This window comes from Chiloscyllium plagiosum, chromosome 18 (assembly GCF_004010195.1).
Source record: "Chiloscyllium plagiosum isolate BGI_BamShark_2017 chromosome 18, ASM401019v2, whole genome shotgun sequence".
Classification (NCBI taxonomy): Eukaryota; Metazoa; Chordata; class Chondrichthyes; order Orectolobiformes; family Hemiscylliidae; genus Chiloscyllium; species Chiloscyllium plagiosum.
The window spans coordinates 20,064,429-20,091,230 of record NC_057727.1 but is presented as its reverse complement, the minus strand read 5'-3'; the positions used below and the strand labels follow the sequence as shown (position 1 = coordinate 20,091,230).

At 39.1% G+C, this 26,802-nt stretch overlaps 1 protein-coding gene across 3 annotated transcripts in view; it reads right to left on the bottom strand.

The window, feature by feature from the left end:
- iars1 (isoleucyl-tRNA synthetase 1) overlaps positions 1 to 26,802 on the bottom strand; it is a 190,254-nt gene that overhangs the window by 113,239 nt on the left and 50,213 nt on the right. For all 3 annotated transcript variants that reach the window (XM_043707895.1, XM_043707896.1, XM_043707897.1), the window contains exons 9-13: positions 26,300 to 26,360; positions 18,573 to 18,668; positions 14,110 to 14,232; positions 13,634 to 13,725; positions 5,047 to 5,145 (exon numbers count right to left, since the gene is read on the bottom strand). In XM_043707895.1, coding sequence (XP_043563830.1) covers positions 5,047 to 5,145; positions 13,634 to 13,725; positions 14,110 to 14,232; positions 18,573 to 18,668; positions 26,300 to 26,360 — 471 coding nt within the window. The remainder of the gene's footprint in view (positions 1 to 5,046; positions 5,146 to 13,633; positions 13,726 to 14,109; positions 14,233 to 18,572; positions 18,669 to 26,299; positions 26,361 to 26,802) is intronic.

Sequence of the window (26,802 nt, the reverse complement as noted above, 5' to 3'; positions counted from 1 at the left end):
ACAAGGTGTTGGCCCCCTGTGTTCTCTGTCTATGCCATGATGTTTGGATTGATTCTAATCTAAAAAGTGAGATAACAGAGTGTTACATAAATTTTTGAGCTCAGAGTTCTACATGTATGCATGCAGTTTTTGAGCAAAGTACAATGTAACGCTGCAAGTACAAATTCACCCCTCAAAATATGTGTGTGCATGTGGGTCTTTGTGTGCGTGTCTGTCTGGGGTGGGGGTTGTGTGTGTGTGTGTGTGTATAGTGAGTGCAGAGTGTCTTATGTCTGTGAGGGGGTGCGTGTGTGTCATGCAATGGTGATCACCTGTAATGTGACATGAATCCAAGGTCCCGGTTGAGGCCCTCCCTATGGGTACCGAACTTAGCTATCAGCCTCTGCTCGGCCATTTTTCTCTGCTGCCTGTCCTGAAGTCCACCTTGAAGGATGGTTTCAGATGCCCATTCATCTGTTGTCATAGCATTTGCTCGGTTTCCCCAATGTACCATGCCTCCCAATTCGACTGGTCAGTGGGTGCTGAGTTTCTGTAAGAAATCCGTAGTGTCGCGACAGAAGCTGGAGATCCCCTGTACAATAGGTTTCAAGATGCCTTCCACATAGCCGGAGAGATTCTCACATAGGGTACCATTGCCCGACAAGATGGGACGTCCCGGTGTGTTGGCTTTGTGTACCTTTGGAAGGCAGTAGAAGTCGCCTACATGAGAAGTACGTGGGATGAGGGTGCATAGGGTACTCTGAAAGACTGGATCCAAAGTTCTGATCAGTGTGTTTAATTCTCGGGTGTGTTCTTTGGTCGGATCAGCTGGTAGTTGCTTGTAGTGTTCCTGGTTGTTCAGTTGTCGGTACACTTCCTTGCAGTAATCTGTTCTATTCTGAATGACAATGGCTCCTCCTTTATCTGCTGGTTTGATGACAATGTTGTGATTGGTTTTGAGAGCCTGGATGGCATTGCGTTGTTAAGGGGTGATGTTTTGCTCTACCTTGTGGGTACAGACATCCACGAATCCCTCATACAATGCTGAAATTAAGTGTGGAGGGATGGCAGGGAAGAAACATTTGAGAAAGCCATTGGCAGGGGAGAATGGAAGATAGTCATGCTTAATATTTTCAAAAGTACTACATAAGTTTTATTTAGTGGGCTGATCTGGTGCAGATCAGAAAGTTTCAGAGTGCTTTTTGAGCTTCTTTTAAAAATGGCAACCTAAAATTGTGATTACCAACATTCACAATGGAAACAAACACAGATCTGATCCTGACCATTTCCCTGCCTAACTCTATATTTACTACTCACTTCATATTCTTGTTCTCGGACTTTTTTACAGATAGTTTTCAGATCCAATTTGTATTATAACAGTGACTGTACTTTAAAAGAACTGTGAAGTGGCCATGAAAAGCACTACAAGTGTTTCTTTTTCTTCCCCAAATTTGTATTCCAACTTACTTCACAACAACTGGCATTTATATAGGACCTTAAATATAGAAAAACGTCACTATGTGCTTCACAGAAACTTTGTCAAACATCAAGTCACATAATAATAAAATAAAGAACTGCAGATGCTGGAGATCTGAAACACACAAAAACAGAAATTACTAAGAAATTCAGCAGATCTGGCAGTATCTCTGGAGAGAAAAACAGAGTTCATATTTCAGGTCTAGTGACTCTTCTTCAAAACTTCAGTTTAATAGAGATTCAATAAGTGGGGATTCTCAGGAGCCCCAAACTGGACACAGACATATGTCAGGTTGGAGGCAATTAAAGCAATTTATTGCTTTTGATGTCAAAGTAAATTGGTATACCAATCCAAAAGAGAGCTGGAAAGTATAAGTAAACCTGACAGTATTGAGCCGGTATAAGCAAAGGGTAAATACAAAGAAAGACTGAAATAAAAACCTCAGGAAATGAGTTAGAGGTTACAGTTTCTAGCTTTGTGTTTCTTCACCTGGCTTCGTTTTGTGGCCAATCAAAATTGGTTGGAAATTTTCAACCATTTTCATGGGAAATGAGAGTCAGTAGTAAAACTAATATTTATTCCTCATTAACATCTATTTTGTCTTATTTAATCATTCTGCTTCACTGCACGCAGTTTCATCCACAGTACTGATTAGGGAGGGAGTTTCAGGATTTTAACCATAATCTAATTCCATATTAGGACAGCGAGTGATTTGGAGGGGAACTTGCCAATATGGATGTTCCTAGGTATCTGCTGTCCTTCTCTTTCAAGGTGGCAGAAATCCCACAAAGGTGACAATTGGAAACTGAATGCAATGAGGCCAAGTGCCTGAATCTGGGATTGTGATAAGTGAGGGAGTTTTATGGAATGATCTATTTCTAAATCTTGTATAATTTGAATACCTATGTAGACATTCATCGCTCATTACTACAGAGTAAAACATATTTCACTATTTCTCTCTTTTTACATCCTGTATAAATTTTGCATTTGCATTAGATAATATTTTCTGATTTTCTCTATTAGTCTTTACATAGGTTTGATACTATAACTTTCACTCTCAAATATAAAGGGCAATATGAACTACTTGCAAGCATTCAAACACAGTTTAAAAAGAAACATCAGCTTTCTCCAAGTAAAAAGTAAATGGTCAATGATAACTAAATATTTGATTTAATGGGAGCTTTGCAAAGTAACACGAGGATGAGACATGAGCTTTGGGATATCGATTTTTGGGCACCAACGACAAATGCCTTCCTTTCTCTTTAACATAAAGTGATAAGGGATATTTCAAACTGTCCACTCCATTTTAGTAAATCATAATGTGACAAAAACAAAAGTAATGAAGAGGATGGACTCATGGATAATTGACAACTGAGGAACCATTCAGGAGATAGTGGAAAATTATATCAGTAAATGCCCATCACCCTTAAGAGCCCATTAGAGTTTGATCATGGACCTCTTAAACCAATTAGCAGTAAGTGTTGGCTAGCCTCGGCCAACCAGAATGCAATGACATAGTTGATAACGTTGTATGTTGCGGCTTCGAAAGAGTTAACTAGCAATAGATTTTGGCGACCAAGGTTTGTAATAAATTTGAAGATTTCCTGCTTCCAGTTTGACGTGGAAGGCCCTCGAAGCATTGGAAAGAAACAATGTCAATCTGTGCCCTAAACTGAACGGAGAAGCAAGAGCCATAGCAAACCTGCGTAAAGTTATAGCCCTGCTTCAATATGTATTATTTACAACCCACGTAAAGTTACTGCATGAGACTGTCTCCTGTTGCCTTTTGGTTAAAGTCTTAAATGAACAAACTAATACTTGACTTTGAGTTTAAATTATAAGACCACTAAAATTTACACTAGTTAGAGATAGAGTAGAGTAAATTGTGTCACTAGTTTGAGCTGGTTCTCTAGACAGCAGAAGCTGACTCAGCTCATGGAAAACTCAAATAACATAAATCCAAGAGGTTTAGCAGGTGCACTAAGTAAATTGTATGGAAGTGGGAGCTGGAAACAAAATTTAATTAAAATCATAACAGAATTAGAATTTATTAAAACTGTTGTGTGATTTAAAATCAAGTAATACTGAAATTGAATGCATTTTTCACAGAGGTTAGTGACTAATGCCAACATGCTTGGATATAGCTTTTATAAAATGACTTAAAATGCCACTCAGAACACTTATGGTTGAAAGTTAAGGGGACTCTTTGGCATTAGACAGACAAGTGAATTTTTTGTGCACTCTCTCTAACACATTCATATACTTTCAGTGAGGTGCCCAGAACCTCATGCTCCAGTTCAGGCTGAACCAGTGTTTTCTACAAGTTCAAAGTAATTTTCTTGTTTTTTTCTCTTTGCCACTATTGATAATTGTAAGGGTAACATATGCTTTACTGAAGGTGCTCTCAACCTTTTCTGTCACTTTCAGTGATTTATGCATATATACATCCTTCTCTTCATGTACTTTATTTACAAATATAGTTTTAATTTTATTTGCCTCCGTGTTCTTCATAAAATTAATAATTTAATACTTCTATGCATTAAGTTTCACCTGTGACTTGTCCGTCCATTCCACCAACTGGTCATAAGTTCTATGTTATTCCCCTTATGGTTCACAATATTTCGTTAAGTTTTGCCAGATTACAGACATGGTTATATATCTGGAAGAGCAAGGCTCTTACCACCAATCACTGGGGAATTCCATGATAAACCTTCCACCTGTTTGAACATTAGTTCATTATGACATGTTGTTTTCTATCACTCAACCTTTTATAAACATGCTTCTATTGTTCCTATTATTCCATGAGCTCTAACTTTGCAGACAAGTCTATTGTGCAGCAATGTTTCATATTCTTTTTGGATGTCCATACACACCACATCTAAAGTATTACCTTCATCAGCCCTTTCTGATACTTCATCAGAAAACTCAAGTTAGGCAAAGAAACTTAGTTAAATATAATTGGCTCTTAAATCCAGACTAGCTTTCCTTAATGCATTCACAATCGTTCAAGTGACTATTAACTTTGATCTGAATTATTACTTCTGAAACCTTCCCAACCACCAAAGTTACACTGACTGATCTGGAGTTTCAGAGCTTACGTTTACATCCTTTTTACGTAAAGGTATACTATTTATAATTCTCAGTCCTCTGGGACCACTCCCAAATCTTAGGAAAACTGTAAAATTGTGACTAGTACCTCTACAATTTCCACTTTCACTTTCTATCATGCACTTGATTTATGAACTTGAAGTTATTTATGTCAGAATACATCGCATTAGTTTACAGAAAAGCTTCAGTTATAGATTCTTCAAGTTTAGAAATGCTGCAGATGGAACAATATTGCTGTAAATTTATTTTTGTAAAAGTTAAGCATGATGTTTGTTAACAAGGAGAATTATTTCTAATAAAATACTACAATGCACAGTACTAATATTAGAACAAAGGGCACTTATGAATCTCCTTTTACTGTTCTCTTTTAGTGGACAAATAAACCTTAATAAAAATGAGACAGATTGAAGCAGGGTAGAGGAATTGGGCCATGAGTCTTAATTTAACAATGTTCATTTTTATTCAGTTGGTCAATACATTACCAGTAGCACTTGTCGTTGTTCTCCAGTAGTTTATCCACCATATGTTCCACTCGCACAAACCAACTCGGGACAGCTTTATAAATTAGTGGGGTGTCTGACCTATGGAGAGATATTAACCCGTGAAATTGGAGAAAACACTTATACCAATAGAAAAAAAAACAAAAAAATGCTGTGCACAATGCTTTTACGTGGCATTGAAGCATTGGCTACTTGTGAGTTTACAATTCCATATGTATTCTGCAAGGCTCACAAATATGACTTTCTAGACTTCAATCATGAGGAACATCCCAGAAAGCTCAATTCCATCCTCTCCAAATCATACTTTTACAGCCCTAACCACCAGCTGGCTAACTGAATATTTTGCTACCTCCAATCTAAGAATAAAAAGTTAGCATTAGCACTGTTGCTTCACAACGCTAGGAACCCGGGTTCAATTCCAGCCTCAAGTGAGTGTGTCTATGTGGGTTTCCTCCAGGTGCTCCAGTTTCCTCCCGCAATCCAAACATGTGCAAATTAGGTGAATTGGCCATGCTAAATTGCCCATAGTGTTCAGGGATGTGTAGGTTAGGGGCATTAGTCAGGGGAAATGTAGAGTAATAGGGTAGGATATGGGTCTGGGTGGGATACTCTTTGGAAGGTCGGTGTGGATTTGTTGGGCTGAATGGCCTGTTTCCACACTGCAGGGATTCTATGATTCTAACTTTATCATCACTTAAGTTATATCAGCACAAGCCAGAGAAAGGGCATTGAATTTTGCTATTTACTACCTTAAGTATTTCAACCTCTCCACCAAATTTCTTTCTCAATAGTCCACACTAAGCCTTCAAAGTACCAGCTCAGTTTTTTGCTTGATTTCAAGAAAGTAGTGAATATTTCAGGTATTGCCTTCCTTGCGTTTACTATTAATCTGCTACTATTCTCTAAAAGAGGCTAAATCAAAATTTAGTGAGGAAGTTTTCTAATCATGCATGCCATCAGTGAGTAATAACAAAGACAGGCTTCCATTTTAGTTGCAGTACTAATTAAAGAAATTCCAGTTGGTGATCATTGATAAATTAAGGAAATAAATAGCTTGGTCCTTGCACTCTTAAGCTTTCAGTATTTTGTGTCACTATTTAAGATCCAACTCCCTGTTTACATGTAAACTTATAAATGAACAGTTCAGAAAGTGATTAGATTGTCAAACATCATTGAAACTAAATACAAAGCAAAACAGTTGAAGGATTAATGTCCAAAACATTAAGACGGACTCCTATGTTGAATGGGCAGAAGGGAGCCAATGAAGCAGTTCAAAACAGATGTACAACAATTGGATATGAACAGATATTCAAACCACAAATGAAGTTTGTGAGAGCATAAGATATGAGCAGAATTAAGCCATTCAGCCCATTGAGTCTGTTCCGCATTCAATCATGGCGAATATTTTTCTCAACACCATTCTCTTGCCTTCTCCCCGTAACACTTGTCCCCCTAACAAATCAAGAAGCTATCGATCTCTGCAGTAATAAGTCCCACAGAGTCACCATTCTCGAATTGAAGAAATTCCTCCTCATCTCATTTCTAAAGGGTCATCCCTTCACTCTGAGGCAGTGCCCACAGGCCATAGTCTCTTTTACTATTGGAAACATCTTTGCACATCCATTCTATCCAGGCCTTTCAGTATTCTGTCAGTTTCAATAAGTTCTCCCTTATCCTTCTAAACTCCATCAAGTATAGACCAAGAGTCTTCAACCACTCCTCATCTGTCAAGTCCTTCATTCCCCTATCATTCTTGTGAACATCCTCTGCGCCCCCTCGAATGCCAGCACATCCTTCCTTTGATATGGGGCCCAATATTGCTCACCATATTCCAAATGCCATCTGACCAGAGCCTATACAGCCTCAGCAGTACATACCTGCTCGTGATTCTAGCCCTCTTGAAATCAATGTGAATATTGCATTTGCCTTCTTAACTGCTAACTGCAACTGTGTGCTAATGTTCATATAAACCTAAACTAGGTCTCCCAAGTCCCTCCGTGCTTCATATTTCCAAACCCTTTTCTCATTTAGAAAATAGTCTATGCCTCTATTCTTCCTAACAAAATGCATAATCTCACTCTTTCCCAATTGTATTCCATGTGTATATTATTGATAACAGATTGATTTGTTTTTATTTAAAATAGTTTGGGATGAAGGTAGATCAGTAAAGCATCACACTCATTGCATTAGGTTTGGCACCAGGAGTTAAGTCAGTTGAGAGATGGATGGAAATACCACAGCCCGTATTTTCACATTGAGACTTGTGCTCCAAGCCAAATAAGTACATATAGAGTCATAGAGTTATAGAGATGTACAGCACGGAAACAGACCCTTCGGTCCAACTCGTCCACGCCGACCAGATATCCCAACCCAATCTAGTCCCACCTGCCAGCACCTGGCCCATATCCCTCCAAACCCTTCCTATTCATATACCCATCTAAATGCCTCTAAATGTTGCAATTGTACCAGCCTCCACCACATCCTCTGGCAGCTCATTCCATACACATACCACGATAGGAAGGAGACCAGAATTGCACGCAATATTCCAACAATGGCCTAATCAATGTCCTGTACAGCCGCAACATGACCTCCCAACTCCTGTACTCAATACTCTGACCAAACGCCTTCTTCACTATCCTATCTACCTTCGACTCCACTTTCAAGGAGCTATGAACCTGCACTCCAAGGTCTCTTTGTTCAGCAACACTCCCATTTTAACATTGAAAATCTAAGAAACAAGGTGTCAACTCAGAAATCAGATCACAGACACACATTATCCCACTAACCTAGACAAAACACAGATACTATTGGGCAATAGTTTCCTTCTAATTTGTCCACCAAAAGGGTACATTAATAATTCATAGATTTATTTTACATGGTAAAAGCTCAAAACTAATTACATACATAACACCAATGCTCATACCACACAATATCATTCTGAAACTTCTTATCCACTTCATTAATCCTTCACTGGAATGACAAAATCATAACTCCATCTTTTCCCCCAGCAAAGTTAATAAGAATGAAAAAAATACAAGGGTCATTAGTAAGTCTCTTAGAAACATATATGCGAAACATATAAATAGCATACTTAATATTTAAGTAGTATAATATAGTTGACTGAAGCAAAATGAAATCTGTACTGTTTTGCAGCTCAACAAAACACAAACGCTGTGTTAGATTTAATGACCATTGCCTGCATGGTGTCATACAGTTATCTCTTCACCTATAATTGATGAATGGCAGCTTGCGGAGGAATTTATTTAGGTTCATTTTTGAACCTGACATGTTGCCATGTTCACAATAAGCTGGGTTCGAGGTTAATTTGGGACTGGCCCTTCTGAGGGATGTATGGGTACTTGTCAGGTTCCCAGGTTCACCTGTAATAATTTGGACTTTTAAAAAAAAACTCATCTTAAGGTTAGTGACCTCATGCAAATACCTTCAAGGAATGGATAGATTGCTAACATAATCATGAAATTTGAGCAAACCTAGCAAAGAACAGTCAATTTTAAACAGCATTCTTAAGTAATCCATCCATCAAGTTCCCTTATCAGCATATGCAAAAAATGCGCAACTCTTACATATGCAATATTCAAGCAACCCGCCAAATATGGTTAGAAACATATTTATTGTGTTTTGTGATGTATAACATTTTTGCCATCATTGCACATCCAAGAAATGAGTGAAACAAGATCCAAATTCATCCATTACGTTTGAAAATTCTTGGGTAGCTCCTAATTACTAAATAAACCTATAATGGAATATCATTCCAAACTGAATGCAACAGCTGAGTATGTCCACAACTCAAAGCAGTTTTGTACAAGAGAAAGGATTTGAAATTCAGAATTGTGCACCTCAAGTCACAACAATATTGATCTGCTTAATTGATGTAGATGGGTTACGGTATTGACTCTAAAACTTATCAGATCCTTGATTTATCATTATCATGCCACATATTCAAATTACTTTTTCAATAAGACCATAAAATGAAGGAGCAGAAGTCAGCCTTTTGGCCCATTGATTCAGCTGTGCCAATCAATAAAATCATGTCTAGTCTGATAATCCTCAACTCCATTTACCTTTCTTATCTTCATAATCCTCAATTCCCTTACTGATTAGAAATTAGTCCCTCAGCCTTGAATATATTTCAGAACCCAGCTTCAGCAGTCCTCTGCAATAAAGAACTCTACCACTTCACAACATTCAAAAAAATCCTTCTAATGACTGCCTTCAATGGGCAACTTCTAACCTGACTTCTATGCCCTCTGGTTGCAGATTCTCCCACAAAGAGAAACAACTTCTCCACATATAATCTGTCAAGCCCTTATTTTACTTCCATATTCTATTTTCTCCTCCTATTATTTTTCAGTTATCAATTATTGGCTTTAAATTTTTCCCATCCTCTTTGCCACACTGTATTTTAATTTGATATTATCCTTGATCAACTTCCTTAGTCAACCGTGCCAGTTTAGCCCCTTCCTAGAATTTTTCTTCCTCTTTGAGATATATCTTTGCTGCATATAAATTGTGAAGATGTTTCACATTGAGAAGAGGAGAGCACCAAAAGCAGTAATTTCAAGGTGAAAGACATGGACTGCATCACTTCATAAAATTTGGTGCTATTTTTAGTTTATTCACTCTTCTGTAGCACTGTATGAGAGAAGTGAAAAGCCAATATCATCATTAGTGAAAACAGCATTGGACGCTGGAGATAATTCTATTAAAAAGTCAGTCATTTGTCTAAAATATACAAGAATTGGTAAAGCAAAAATGACAAAGTTTAGATGAAGTATATGCAATGTTAGCCTTGACCAAAACACATCTATTCAAGTGATTCTGAGATGAAATGATGCTCGAGTCAATACTACTTAACAATCAATTTAATCAAATGTCACTGAAATTCAGTTATTACAATTTATCATGAAAATCTACTGGCAAACTTATGAGTAAAAGTAGTTTATGGTTCAATTTTTTCAAATTTCCCTTCCATTTCTTTCAGTATATGAGAATCATTTGCTCATGAGTTCTATATTTCAGAATACAAGATGAAGACTAGAAAAGTATGCTAAAATGTAAAATGAAATTTCTCCACCCCAAGTCTCCCATTCAATTTTTTTTCCATTTTAGGTTTTTGTGCATTCAGTTTTTTTAAATAACTGAAGAACAAACCATCAATGTAAGGCACTTGCTCAATTCATCTCTGAAGCAATATAAAAAGTTATTTTCAAGAGCTTCCAGAGCAATCCCATTCGAGCTTACATAATGTCACTTCTCATAAAGCATTAAAAGTTAAAAATGTTGGTGAAAAAACAAAGGAACTGCTTGCCAATATTAAATAAAAACCAGAAACAAATACTTAAATGACATATTAAAAGAATTCTTGGTACACTTACAGAATTGGAATGGAACAAACAAAACTTTCAATAACAATCTCCCATCAGTCAAAATGTCAAACTTATGAAAAACAAAATGTGGAGATAGTCAAAAAGTCTGTCAACATTTGCGCAAAGAGAAACAAAGTGAACAAGTTTAAACTTGTCAAAGCTCATCCACTTGCACACATGGCCCAAGGTTTCACTTTGATGCATTTTCCTCACAAAGGGGCACAGAATTGGTGTGGTGCAGAATAAAGGCTATTAATAATAAAGGCCCACCATGTCTGCACTGGGTCTTTGAGTATTTTAACACTGTACAATTTTCCTGCCTTTTTCCCATAATTCTGCACACTGTTAGTACTTAAATAATTATCCAGTGCCTTCTTAAATACCTGAATTGAATTAATCTTCAGCATACTTCCAGGAAGTACATTTCATACCCTAGCTACTCTGAGAAAAAGTTTTTCTCGCGTTGCATTTGCTTCATATGTAAAAGTGTTTAAAACTGTGTCTTCTGGTTCCTAATCCATTTACAAGTAGATACAGTTTCTCCCTACAAATCTGCCCAGACCCCTTATGATTTTAAAAACTACCATTTTTCTCATGTCTTCCCTTCTCCAAGGTAAACAGTCTGAACTTCTCCAGTCTCCCTTCATAACTGCATATCTTATTCCTGGAACTATTCTCATCAACCTCTTCTGCCCTCTCTCCAGTGCATTTACTATCCTTTCCATAGCATGTTGCCCAGAACTGTATACAATACTCCAGAAACATCTAACCATTCTCTTATATAATTTCATCATAACCTCACTGCTCTCATACTCTATGACCCCTAATTAGGGACGAGGGAAGGGATGTCATATATATGGATTTTAGTAAGGCGTTTGATACGGTTCCCCATGGTAGGCTGATGAAGAAGGTGAAGTTGCATGGGGTCCCGGGTGTTCAAGCTAGATGGATAGAGAGCTGGTTGGGCAACAGGAGACAGAAAGTAGTAGTGGAAGGGAGCTTCTCAAAATGGAGACCTGTGGCCAGTGGTGTCTCACAGGAATCCATGCTGGGCCCACTGTTGTTTGTGATATACATAAATGATTTGGAGGAAGGTGTAGGTTGCCTCATTAGCAAGTTTGCAGGCGACACCAAGATTGGTGGAGTTGCAGATGACACTAAGATTGGTGGAGTAGCAGATAGTGAAGGGGTTCGTCAGACAGTACAGCAGAATATAGATAGATTGGAGAGTTGGGCAGAGAAATGGCAGATGGAGTTCAATCCAGAAAAATGCAAGGTGATGTATTTTGGAAGATGCAATTCCACAGCCAACTATACAGTAAATGGAAAAGTACCCGGGAAAATTGATGTACAGAGAGATCTGGGTGTTCAGGTCCATTGTTCCCTAAAGGTGGCAACGTGGCCAGTAGAGTTGTCAAGTTAGCATATGGCATGCTTTTCGTCATCCGATGGGGTATTGAGTACCAGAGTTGACAGGTCATGTTACAATTACATAAGATTTTGGTGCGGCCACATTTAGAATACTGAATACAGTTTTGGTTGCCACATTACAAAAAGGATGCGGATGCTTTGGAACGGGTGCAGAGGAGGCTCACCAGTATGTTGCCTGGCATGGAGGGTGCTAGCTATGAGAAGAAGTTGAATAAATTCGGATTTTTCTCATTGGAAAGAGGGTGGTTGAGGGTGAACCTGATAGAGGCCTACAAAATCAGGAGAGGTACAGACAAGATGGAGAGCAAGAAAATTCTTCCCCAGAGTGAAGGACTAGTGACTAGGGGTCACTAGTTCAAAGTTAGAGGGGAAAAGTTTAGGGGAGATATACATGGCAAGTTCTTTACGCAGAGGGTGGTGGGTGCCTGGAATGTGTTGCCAGTGGAGGTGGTTGGGGCTGGAATGATAGCATCATTTCAGATGTATCTAGACAGATACATGAATGGGCAGGGTGCAAAGGAATACAGATTCTTAGAAAATAGATGGCAGATTTAGATAGAGGATATGGATCGGCGCATACTTGGAGGGCCACAAAGAGCCTATGCCTGCGCTGTTCTTTGTTCTTTATGAAGCCAAGGATATTGTATGCTTTATTACCATCCCTCTCTAATCATTAAAGTCATTTTAAATGACTTACGTAGATAAACACCCAGGTTTTTTCTGCTTCTACATGATTTACAATAGTACTCTTTGTTGTACACTGTTTCTCACACATATCCACAGTGAACTTGATCTGCCAAATATCTACCTATCCCACGAATATATTAATGACGCTTTGAAGGTCTACACTATTCTCCTCAGTTTACAATCCTCCCAAGTTGTGTCATCTACAAATTTTGAAAGCGTCTCCTGCTCACCAAGATGCATTTATTCATATCAGGATAAGCAAGGATCCCAATACTGACTCCAGTAGAAACCTGACAATAAAAAAAGTTCCTCCAGCCCTAAAAATATCCATTAACTATTCCTCTCTTTTTCCTATCCCTTCGCCAATTTTGCATCCAAGTTGCTACTGTCCCTTTCATTCCATGTCACTTTCATCATAAATCAATTGTCTGGCACCATATGAAACATCTTTTGGAAGTCTACATACACCGCATTAACAGCCTTCCCCTAATTAACCTTCTGTATTACCTCAATTGCTGTAAGTGGAACCTTGCAGCAGCTGCACACATTTGCAGCTTAAAGGAAAAATTGCTTCAAATCCACCCCTATTAGTTTAAAGATATTTCTCTTTAACTGGTATCCTTTTATGTTTGCATGTTCTGTCCCTTTCTATCATACTTGTGTCACAATTACGCTGCACTATGGTCTTTTTCTTTTAAATTTCTTAGTCTCCACTCCCAACTACAAGCTCGAGCAATTTGGTTTAAAGGCCTTGTCACAGTCCTAGTTATATGACATGAAAGGACACTTGGTTCGAGCATGGTTTCACTAGTAATAATGCCAGTACCCCATGAGCAAAAAACCCATTTCTCCCATACCAGTACAGATGAAAAAGAGACTACATCGGGTCCTTAAGAATTTAGGTTTTTCTTGAAAACCTAACAAACCATTTTTTTGTGTTGATCAACGTATGTAATCAAAGAAATCTTAGACCTCTTTTTTTAATATAACTGCTGGCATGCAAGATTCTAAATCACTTTCTAATGACACTTATGAAGACAACTTTCATTTCCTACAGCACTTACCTCCAACAAAATGGATAATTGTGCTTATAAGTCCCACTGTGTACCACTCGACCCTTATCTTTCAGGTATTTAAGGATATGCTTGTCTGCATCCTAAAAGGATAACATCAGACTTCAGACAACTGCAAAAACCGATTTTCACTATTTTATGTCAAATGTCAGAATGTAAAAGATTTTTTTCCAACAATAAATATCCAAATTTCTTGACCATAAACTTGAATAGAAAAAAAGCAATACTAGTTTTAAAAACTAATTATTTTAACAAATTTGTACATATTGAATTAAATGAAGTGAAAACAAACAATTTCAGAACTTGCAAATTAGAACATTTTGGTTTACGGTAATTAACTACAAATCTTTGCACAGTAACGTATCACTTTTACACAGCTAAACAGCAATACTATAAAAATGTTACATCCCCCTTATCTATTTAAATCATTCTTCCAAAACTGCAACATATAACAACCATCCACTAACCTTAACATACAATCCAGCAAAGTCCTTCACTTCAGCTGTGAAACAGCCAGATGCATCCACTGGACACACGGGTGTTGAATCTTTCTGGATTATGCCATAATCCACACACACGCGGAAATCATCCTACAGGACCAAATTGAATGAAGCCTCATGAGACATGGATTTTGGAGGAAAAGCAAAATGACAAAACTAGTGTACTCAAGAATACAGACAGCATTGTTTTGGCAGAGTAAATAACCAACTTTACTTCTCTGAAAAACTATTTTCCCTTTACATCTGGAATGCAATAAGAAATGCCTACAGTTGAAGGATCAGTGCTTGGAAAAATCCTAAAAATAATCAGATTTCAGAAAATCCTTTGTGGCGAAGCATCTATCGCAACATTCACCCCAAAAGTAGTACTAGGAAAAGGCACATTTTTCAGGATTGGCAGTTAGGTTGGACAAAACTGTTTGAAGGTGTAATATTTTTTAAAATGTTTATATTTTTAAAGTCCAAGTCTATCCTACTATATCCACCGGTTTTTCTATGAAGGCCAAAAATATATGGGGACAGATTTTCCAAAGTGGGACATTTCACACAGATTGACACGCTTGTCTTTTTCATAACAAAATTAGACTGTGCTGCATTTCTGAGAGGATATATGCATCATGGCTTCTCCAAAAATGTGAAGTCATACTTCTGTTCTGACAGTTCTTTCATAATCCAGAAATGTCTTGCAAACTCTGCACAGCAGTCAGCTGCTATAATCTGAAACAAAAAGATCTGAAATCACTGACACCAGCTATCAAAGGTCCAGCATCACAGACAGCCACTTTGTTCTCAAATGTTGAGGACATAAGTGTGAGGTTAGGGCACCAGGAGAGTGTCAGTTCAATAGCTACTCAGGAGTTAGTCAATGTTTTTAACAGTCTCACATTTCCTGAATAACTGTTACATTTCATTGGAATCTTCCGAGTTCTCACATTTAAATGGGGACTTTCGGAGGGTTCCAGACATACAGGAATTGCCCAGTGGAATCTTCAATTTCACAGGCAATTCATTTGGAGTCCGCAGGGTCCCCAATAGTGTCCCCTTGAATTTTCTTCCTGATTGTACAAGCTTCCTTGACCTGTGCGCAGAACCTTGCAGCAGCTGTGCACATTCTCTAGCTTAGAGGGAATGTTGGTCCCATGTTGAATCCCATCCATGCTAGAATAATGACTGGCTACTGGAAAATCGAGGCCATTGCACTACAACAGGAAAAAATAACCTAAAAACATCATGTTTGGAAAACTAAAGCAAAAGGTCTTATACACTTTGAGGTTAACCTTAAAAGAGAATTTTTAATCATGGTTAAAACAATAAATTCAGGTAATACATCAAAATCAATTTTAACTTTGTATTCCATGAAATGTGAAAACAGCCTGTTGCAGTTTTTACAGGTAAAGTTCAAATCATATTCAAAATTGTCAAAAATGCACGTATTTCTACATGATGAGCAATTTACCAAAAGCCATTCTTACATTGTTTTCTTGGAAAATTCACATATTTTATTAAATACTGCCAAAATTAAAAAGATTTAGACAACAGGTACATTATCCATACATCCATCGTAACAGTGAAACTATTCTGCTCTAAACAGAAAATGAAACAAAAAATTCATTAATAACCGTTGGTTGCTATTCATCCTGGTTGTCTCTTCTTTTAGTAGCTATTTCATACGAGCTTTACCTATTCAATTGACATATTATTTTTAGGCAGAATCTGTTTTCTGGATGGTCCATCCCAGAGTCTCTTTTGTCCCCTCAAGCTAGTGGCTGGCGCTGTGATTCACCAGCATAGGTAGACAAATGGGAGGCTAAAAGAACACAGCAAGCCAGGCAGCATCAGAAGAAGAAGAAGTCAAAGTTTCAGGAGTAGCCCTTCTTCAGCACCTTTCTTACAGCCAAAACGTTGACGTCACCACCACCTGATGATGCCTGGCTTGCTCTGTTCTTCCAGCTGCCTTGGATTCCTGCATTTGCAATTTTTTGTCTCATTCACCAGCAGAGAGCCATCCTCCATCTGTATGCCTAGGGTTTTCAAAAGTGCAGCAGTCTTAATAACCATGCAACCAATGGATCAACATTCAAATCCTCAAATTGCACTCTCACATCAATTCAAGAGACGCAAACCACTGACATTTGCTTAACCCAAGCTGAGTTTCAAACTCTACATCGAGCCCATTCAGAAGTCCACTCTTTTACCCACCAGAGAAGCAACGCCTACCTCTCCTTCTACTACATCAATGAATATTTTTCCTGGTCTCAATTAGTGCTCACAAACTCCAAACTTATTGAGAACCAAAGCACATGTTCCATGGCCCAAACAAAAACAGTTGCTACATTGCCAAGTTCCACTTCAATACTTGTCTCACTGAATGAGTAAAATTCACATAGAACATAGAACATAGAACAATACAGCGCAGTACAGGCCCTTTGGCCCTCGATGTTGCACCGATCCAAGCCCACCTAACCTATAATAACCCACTATCCTCCATATACCTATCCAATGCCCGCTTAAATGCCCATAAAGAGGGAGAGTCCACCACTGCTACTGGCAGGGCATTCCATGAACTTACGACTCGCTGAGTGAAGAACCTACCCCTAACTTCAGTCCTATATCTACCCCCCCTTAATTTAAAGCTATGCCCCCTTGTAATACCCGACTCCATACATATGAAGCTTTCAGTTCTGAAAAAGGACCGTGAGCCTGACACTTTAAAACTGTTTCTCCCCATAGATGCAGCCTGAACTGCTGAGTACCTCCAGCATTTTTTTATTTTTAGCTGTAAAAAGATCTAGTCTTCATTTAAAAATCAGTCTCCAGCCTTACTTCACCCTAAGTAGACTCCTGCTTCATCCCTGTGTTCATTTTAAAATCTATTTTGACACCAAATTGCTATTTATTCTTTGCTCTGTTATCCTTCAGCAATTTGAAGTCTATTTCACAGTCCATAAGATATTCTAACAGCCACACTTCATTTCATGGACTTGCTCTTCTCCATCGGGTCAGAGAATCATACAATCCCTACAGTGCAGAAGCAGGCTATTTGGCCCATCAAGTCCACACTGACCCTCTGAACAGAATTCCACCCAGACCCACTCCCCTCATCCTATCCCTGTAACCCCACATTTCTCAGGTCTAATCCACCTAATCTGCATATCCCTTCGTGTTATGGGCAATTTAGTATGGCCAATCCACCCAACTTGCACATCTTTGTAATGCGGCAGGAAACAGGAGGACGTGGAGGAAACTTACACAGACACAGGGAGAATGTACAAACTCCACACATACTCCTTACCTCTTTGCTCCCCATTAACCTTTCTCACTCAAGTTCAATACTCAATGATTAACAGTGCAGGTTACAGCAGAATCAAAACTTATGCACTGTATCCTACAACATCAAACATTCAATACAATTGTCAAGGAAACAACTGAAAACCAATGATTATAGTAACTTGTTATTCAAAAGTGATCGCAATTTGGACATCTGAAAAACTGTTCTAAATAAATGTGGAAGTAATTTTATTTCCACTAGATCCCATCATTGTTAAGGCCTATTTCAAGTGCAGAAACAAGAAAAATAACTCTATTCCAACTCAAAAGAAAACACCCCATCTTTAAGGTCAATCTTCCCCAATTAATCATTCATGTTGGTGTGAATTTCACTGAAATATCAACATTATACATCCCAAGAACACAAAAGGATGCACAATTCACAATAGCTGAAGTACATATAGATTTACACCAGTCTTAAAAATAAAACAGGACCATTAAGTAATCTATCCAAAATTTTAAAAGTTGATATTTTAAAAATCCAAAGGCATGACATTTCATACTCAAGAACCAAATGTCAGGTATTTTCAATGACATAATTCAAAACAATTACAAAGAAATAAAAATGTGGTGGAGATTTTATTTTATCTGTCAATGTTATCTTTCCAAAATTCCATAAATTCAGGGCTCCATATTTAGACAAAGATACCCTGACATCAACACCAAGATTCAACATGTAACTCAACTTAAAATGCCAACAGGAACTCAACTAGATAAGCATGCAAATGGAAAAGCACAAGCAGACAAAACCACATAAATGCCATATTAGTCATAAATATTACATTTACATTCCAGTGCCAATACTTTATCAACATTCATGATTGGAAAAGATGTCAAATCCTGCTGCTGCCAATAACAAATGGCACGGTGGAATTGGAAAGAGCATATGTAGATCTGTGCCACTTAGAAAAAGCAACATAAATGTCTTCACCTCCCCAGCTAAGGACAATTGATCATGTGAACACAAACGATGCATTTCCATGCATATTTTAGTGTGGTATACCCTGATAGAGATGGTAAGGAAGAAGAACTGTACCATAAACAAGAGCAGTACAATTATTCCTAACTAACCATCTCATTTTAATGAAGAAAATTGTACTTACTGCACCAAAGTATGGTGCCTGATGTACAACACCTGTACCCTCTTCCTCTTTAACATAGTTGTCCACAAGAACAGTGAAGGCTCCGGTTTCTTTGCACTGAAAGACAGCATTATTACTGAGATCATCTATATATTCTGTATAGAATTCATAAAGTATAAAATTAACCAATTCTCTTTGCAATAAAATTATGATTACAGATAATTAAGGCAGCTCACAGTCATTAAATTTTGCAAAATACAGCAAAAACAACTTTACAATTAATTATGTTAATTATTTTCATTTGTTGTTTGGTTTCTAATAGCCGGTATGAGTTTAGCATTCGTTGACTAACAATTTATTCTGTACTGAGTTTGGACTTGAAAAGCAAATTAACAGGCAAATTAACTCTGCTCTTCCTCCACAGATGCAGCCAGACCTGCTGAAATTTTCCAGCAATTTTGTTTTTTATACACACAGAAAAACTTGCCTTTACAATTTTACTAAAATTACATATAAATGTACAAACGTTAACTTAACTAGCACCTTATGAACTCGCACCCTTGCTAAACCAGCAAAAGTTAGAAACCTCAAAGTCTGGAAGTTTACTGTATTATCGCGATCTATACAATGTCTTATTACTCAGTGGAGGTGGTGAGTGAGAAGACTGTCTGCCACTAAGCTTCATTTAAGTCCAAGTTATATTAATATTTAAGTGATTTATGCTGTAAATAAAGTATAATAGTGATGTGTACACATCGCATTACATTTCTATTAGTGTGTGCTTTTACATTGATTATGTGGACCTTTTGATCAACTCGCACATTCTTCGTCCAATAACAAGTTTGTTGTAATTCTGTATCAGTTATGAAGTTCAATTATATATGTAGGAAACATATCTAAAAAAAATTAACAGATACATTTAGCAATTTGGAGATTGATCCTTTGAGTTGTTGAATGAACACAGTACTAAACAAGAACTACATGCAAAAGTCAATGTCCAAGAATCTGTGCATAATTTGATTTATGGAGGATCACACTATACATCAACAAGTTGACACCACATAAGTTATTCTAATTCCATTCTAATTTTAGTGATAAATGTGCATCTTCATGACTTTCTTCATACTCATTCATGAGATGCGGCCATTCACTGGCCAGACCAGCATTTTGGCAGTTAAAAGTCAACTACATGACTGCAGGTGTGCTCAGTCACAATGATATTGAATAGTGAAGGAGATCTGAAGAGCCGAATAGCCTTCTCCTATTCCTTTTTCTGTGAGTCACAGATAGTCCAGATTGGGTAAGGATGGCAAATTTCCTTCCCTAATATGCATCAGTGAGCCAGTGAGTTTTTAATGATGGTCACCAGTGGTTACATGATCGCCATTAGACTAGCTTTTAATGGAATTCAAATTTCACCATGTGGGATTCAAACATATGCCCCCAGAACATTGGTCAGGGCCTCTGCATTGCGAGTTGAGTGACGTGACCATTATGTCAACATGCCCCCAAAGTGATGGGAGGACCGTTTTGAAATTCTTCATCACTGAAACAATCTAGTGACATATCCCTGAGGCAGAGTTTTTACAGAATGGAACAGGGCCATTTGGCCTCTTGGTCATCAAACATCAATCTGTTCTAATCCTATTTTCCAGCATTTGACCCATAGCGTTCAATGGTATGGCATTTCAAGTGCTCATCCCATTTAGTCATGGGATATGATGAAATGGCCAAGGTACTGAAAGTGGAGGACACAAATAACATGCCAGTAATTAACAAAGAGACGAAGGTAGATGAGGACCTAGGAACAATCATTATTACGGAGGAGGTAGTGTTGGACAAGATAATGAAGCTAAGGATAGACAAGCCTCCTGGCCTTGATGGAATACATCTCAGGGTACTAAAAGAGATGGTGGGAGAAATATCGTGCACTTGCGGTACTTTTTGAAAATTCACTGGACTCTGGGGCAGTTCCAACAGATTGGAAAACAGCAAATGTGATGCCACTGTTGAAAAAGGGTGGTACACAAAAGATAGGGAACTTCTGTAGTGGAGAAGATGCTTGAGTCTATTATCAGGGAAGGAATAGCAAGGCATCTACAGAGGAACCTCGATTATCTGAATATCAATTATCCAAAAATCGGATTATCTGAAGGAGATCTCAAAGTCCCGATAGAAACATTACATCAAAGATGTGTTTCCAGCAGTGATCGCGTCAAATCAAATGACTGACCTCCTGCCCTCTCTCTCTCTCCCCCCCACACTTTCCCTGGAGTTCTACAGAGGCGTGTACCCTAACCCCCACCACTCCCCCTTCCCCAGATAATCTCTCGAACATTGTCGTGTACAGGGCAAAAGTGGAAGCTGTCAAAAGTTGCAGTAAAACGTTATGTGCGCGCATTGTTTGGAGACTTACCCCAAAAAGGCAGCTCCAACAGCAGCAGCCTTGTTGTTGGCGTACAGTCCGGCTGCCCTGGAGAGGGGTTGTGGGGTGAATAGAAGCCCACATAGTGGGGTGGGCAGAGAGCAGTGCTGGACTGGGTTGGAGGAGGGAGCGGAGGGCAGTGTTGGACTGGGTTGGGGGCGCAGAGGTCGGTGTTGGACGGGTTGGGGTAGGAAGTGGGATTGGATGGGGTTAGGGCACGGTTGGACGGGGTTGGGGGGCAAGGGGCGGGGTTTGATGGGGTCCTCGAGGTGAGGGCAGGCGGGGGTGCGGTGTTGGACAGGATTCTGGGGGCAGGGGCTCGTGTGTTTTGTGCTGGGGGAGGCAGCAGGCATTGTTATAAGGTGTTTGTGGGGCAGGCGGCGGCAGGGGTGGTGTTTGGGGCAGGGTCTCGTGTGCGGTGTGCTGCTGCAGTCTCCTGAACGGGGAACAGACTTTAAAAACTTCAAGCCACAGAGGAAAGGCATTTAATCGATTATCCGAACGAAATAGTGTCCATCCCGTTCGTATAATCGAGGTTCCCCTGTAGATAGAAATTGTCCTCTTGGGCAGACGCAGCATGGGTTCATGAAGGGCAGGTCATGTTTAACTGATCTTTTGGAATTGTAAGTTAAAAATCGCACAACACCAGGTTATAGTCCAACAGGTTTAATTGGAAGCACACTAGCTTTCAGAGCGACGCTCCTTCATCAGGTGATAGTGGAGGGCTCAATCCTAACATAGAATTTATAGCAAAAATTTACAGTGTGATGCAACTGAAATTATACATTGAAAATTGATTGTCTGTTAAGACATTTATCTGTTAGAATACAGTGATAGTTTCACTTCTTTCATGTGTAAATCACAAAGCCTTTTTTTTAAAAGTTGCATTCTCGGGTTAGCTGTTAACAATGGTGATAGCTAGACAATATTTTGAAGGTGTTCGCACCCTGTGTTCTCTGTCTTTGCCATGATGTTTAGATTGATTCTAATCTAAAAGGTGAGATAACGAAGTTTTACATCTAAACATCATGGTGGGCGGCACGGTGGCACAGTGGTTAGCACTGCTGCCTCACAGCGCCAGAGACCCGGGTTCAATTCCCGGCTCAGGCGACTGACTGTGTGGAGTTTGCACGTTCTCCCCGTGTCTGCATGGGTTTCCTCTGGGTGCTCCGGTTTCCTCCCACATCACAAAGATGTGCAGGTCAGGTGAATTGGCCATGCTAAATTGCCCGTAGTGTTAGGTAAGGGGTAAATGTAGGGGTATGGGTGGGTTGCGCTTCGGCGGGTCGGTGTGGACTTGTTGTAATGTAATCTGTAAAAATCATGGCATAGACAGAGAACACAGGGGGCCAACACCTTCAACATATTGTCTAGCTATCACCATTGTTAACAGCTAACCCGAGAATGCAACGTTTTAAAACAAAGGTTTTGTGATTTACAAATGAAAGTGAAACTATCACTGTATTCTAACAGATAAAAGGCCTAACAGACAATCAACTTTTCAATGTTTAATTTATAATTTCAGTTACATCACACTGCAAATTTTTGCTATAAATTCTGTGTTACGATCGAGCCCTCCACTATCACCTGATGAAGGAGCATCGCTCCGAAAGCAAGTGTGCTTCCAATTAAACCTGTTGGACTATAACCTGGTGTTGTGTGATTTTTAACTTTGGAATTCTATGAAGACATTATGAACAAAGTGGACAACAGGGACCCAGTAGATGTGGTGTACCTAGGTTTCCAAAAGGCCGTCAACAAAGTGCCATACAGGAGGCTGCTACATAAGATAAAGATGAATGGCATTATGGATAAAGTATTAGCATGGAGAGAGGATTGGTTGACTAACAGGAAGCAAAGAGTGGGGATAAATGAGTGCTTTTCTGGTCAGCAATCAGTGACTTGCGGTGTGCCTCAGGATCAGTATTGAGACCACGATTATTCACAATTTATACAGGTGATTTGGCAACAGACCACTTGTAATATGTCAAAGTTTGTAGATAACACTAGATGAGTGGCAGAGCAAAGTGTGCAGACGATTGTGAAACTTTGCAGAGGAACAGAGATACTTTAAGTGAGTGGGCAAAGGTCTTGGCAGTTGGAATACAATGTTAATAAATGCGAAGTCATCCATTTTGGTGGAAGTAACAGAAAGAAGGACTATTACTTGAATGGTAAAAAATTGTAGCATGCTGCTGTGCAGAGGGACCTTGGTGCCATTATGCATGAATCACAGAAGGTTGGTCTGCAGGTACAACAAGTAATTAAGAAGGCAAACAGAATTTTGCCCTTCATTGCTGAATGGATTGAGTTTAAAAGCAGGAAGGTTATGTTGCAGCTGTATCGGTTGCTGGTGAAGTCACACCTGGAGTACTGCTTGCAGTTTTGGTCTCTTTACTTGAGAAAGCTTGTACTGGCACTACAGGGGGTGCAGAGGCAGCTTACTGGGTTGATTCCGGAGTTGAGGGGGTTGGGTTATGAGGAGAGACTGAGTAGGCTGGGATTACATTCTTTGGAATTTAGAAGAATGAGTTGGGGGTGGGGGGGAAGACTTATAGAAGCATATGAAATTATGAAGGGAATTGATAAGATAGACATAGAGAGGACGTTTCTACTAGGAGGTGAAACTGAGACAAGAGGGAATATCCTCAAAATTAGGGGGAGCTGATTTAAGACTGAATTGAGAAGGAACTTCTTGATACAGAGGGTTGTGAATCTATGGAATTCCCTGCCCAGTGAAGTAATTGATTCTACTTCAGTAGAAGCTTTTAAACCTAAATAGATTTTTTTTTCCAACAATAAAGGAATTGAGGGTTACAGTGAGAGGGTGAGTAAGTGGAGCTGAGGCCACGTAAAGATCAGTCATGTTCATATTGAATGGCGGATCAGGCTCGAAGGGACAGGTGGTCTACTCTTAGTTCTTATGTTCTTTTCTGCTGTTTGGAAAACAACTCCAGCACATCTAGTCTCTCTTCATTGCTGAATCACTCCTACCCAGGCAACATTCTGATGAGTCTCCTCTCCAGCGCAATCCTCTCATCCAAAAATAAATTCATGACACCTCTCTAGATTCTTTAGCTTAGGAAATCTGTCATCCTTACCTGATGTGATCCATCATGACTCCAAACCCTTGATAATGTAGTAACTTAAATTCCCACTGAAATTCCTGAGCAAGCCACTCAGTCTAAGATCTATAAAGTCAACAGAAAGCAATGAAATGGGACAGACCACCAATATCGACTGAGGGATCAGAAATAACAATAGCACACAGCCCTACTATGCCTGCAAAGTCCCCCTTATCATCATCTGGGAACTCATGCCAAAACTAGGAGCTAAGCAACAGCCTGAGTTATAGGAGCCACAATAACCAAACCATAATTTTCAGACACCACTATTGTCATGCCGAGGTATGTGCCGCCTCTCTGGCAAGACAAACCCCCATCAGAGGCACAGCATATGCAGTTGGGAGGAAGTTGTCTTGGATTCCTCAGTATTAACAACAGACCTCATGACATCTTGAAATAGCAGGTCAAACACGATTAAGGAAAGCTTTCGCTAAATGCTACTTATAATGTACCCTCTACCCTCATTCATCATTGGAGGGTGGCGAGAGCACAAAATGTAATTTCCATCAACAAGAATGCAGTTGCACCCAATGCCCAAGTGAGCAAAAAAAAGGTACAATCCTATTTGTCCTCATCCTAATAAATCTATCTTCTTATCCCAGATACATTCACGACTGTATCAGGACTGACCTACATAGTCCTTGTGGAGATGAAGCCCCATATTCACAATGAGGATACTCTCCATCATATTTGTGTAGGATTACAAATGTGCCAAAGGAGATACCTTCAGAAAATATCGATAAAATCAAAAAACTATGCGTCCATGAGGTGCTGTGGGTCATGCACAATTGTGTATTCAACCACAATTTGCAACGAATGATTCAGCATATCCACCACATTACCATCACCATCAAGCCAGTGCAAGAACTCTGGTTCAATGAAGAAAGCAGGACGACATGCCAAGTGCAAAACCAACATACCAAAAAATGAAGTATCAAACCCAGTGATTTTGCATCAGGACTACTTGCATGCAGACAGCAAAATCAATGGACAGAACTATGTGAATCCCATAAATGAGTATGGCAGAAAGCAGCCCGATAAAAACTGCAGTCAATGGGAACCAAGTGAATCTTTCCAATGTTGGAATCATACTTTTCATAATGGAAGATGTTTGCGATAATCGGAAATAAATCACAGTTCTGAGAAAAACTGCAAGAATAACAGAGGGTAGTGTCCTAGGACCATTTTCATTAAGAGATCAAAAGTGGGAATGATTGCAGATGTCTGACAAATCTCAGCACAACAGATAGGTCTTCAGATACAGAAGCAGTTGATGCCCAGATGTAGCAACATCCAACTTTGGGCTGACATGTGGCAATGATCATCTCTAACAAGTGACAATATAATCATCACCGAATCCTCCACTGTCAACATCCTGGGGATTACCATTGATCAGAAATTGAACTGGACCACAAAAGCAGGTCAGATCCAAGGAATTCTGCAACAAGTAACTCTCATTCTGAATCCCAAAAGCTTCTCCTCCAATGCAGGAACATGATGGAATACTTTCCACTTGCCTGGATGGTTGCACTGCAACACTCAAAAAGCCCAATGACATCCAGGACAAAGCAGCCTGCTTGATTGCCAACTCATACAGCACTTGCAACATTCACTCCATTCACGACCAACATACAATAACAGAGGTGTGCACCATTTACAAGATTACTTTACAGCTTCCAAACCTATGACCTCTACCACCTAGAAGGACAAGGACAGTAGATGCACCAACTACCATTGCATGCAGGTTCCCCTCCAAGCAACACACCATTCTGCTTTAAAACAATAGTGACACTGAAAGAATGACAGTGAGTTAAAATCCTGGAACTTCTTTCTGATCAACACGATAGTTGTACCTATCCATCCATGAACTCAGCAGTTCAAGAAAGCAGCTCATCATCTCCTTTTCAATAAATTCTGGCCGAGCCAGCAAAAGTTACACACCATGAATGAATTTTTAAAACTCCTATGATTAATATCTGTACACTGTCAATTATTCCTCTCAACTTGTGGTTTAGGTCATGGCATTTAATTCATTTGGCTGTAATTTGGTCAGGCAAGTGTGACTTTTTGTTTGGAAATAGTCCACTACTGATGCTGAATATGCAATCTATAACTTTACTGACAAAGGTAGTTCACGTACTGTGCGTTGTTCAATACTCACCACGGACAGTAAGAGCAGTTGGTAGTAACCATCTTACCTTTGAGAAATAATCAAACAATGGTCTGTATTTCTTGCCTTTGAGAGCAGCACCCTTGAACCTTCATTTAAAAAAAATAATTTAACTGATGATAGAATTATGTTCTTAGCTTGAACATAATAGGAGCTTTCTAGATCAGATAATAAAATAAATCCTAGTTATCACATCTAGATGGATCTATGGACAGATTTGAAATCTATGACCTCTCCTTATAAACATAATTCCAAGACAATATTGGGTTTTGTTTCCAATAACATTGCCAAAACCTAAATTAGGTCACTTCTTAAAACTTCTATATTCCCAAGATAATTGGGAGTCATAACTTTCCCAATATCTCCATCTACCTGAAGTCATTCATTCCTGATCAACCTCTTGCAAACCCTTTCTAAAGTTTTTACATAGGAAAAGGGGTAGACCATCTAGCTCCTTGAGCCTGTTCCAACAGTTCTCTTCTCTGAACATTCTCTGAATGTTTTCCATAAATCTATGAGAGCCAGAGACAA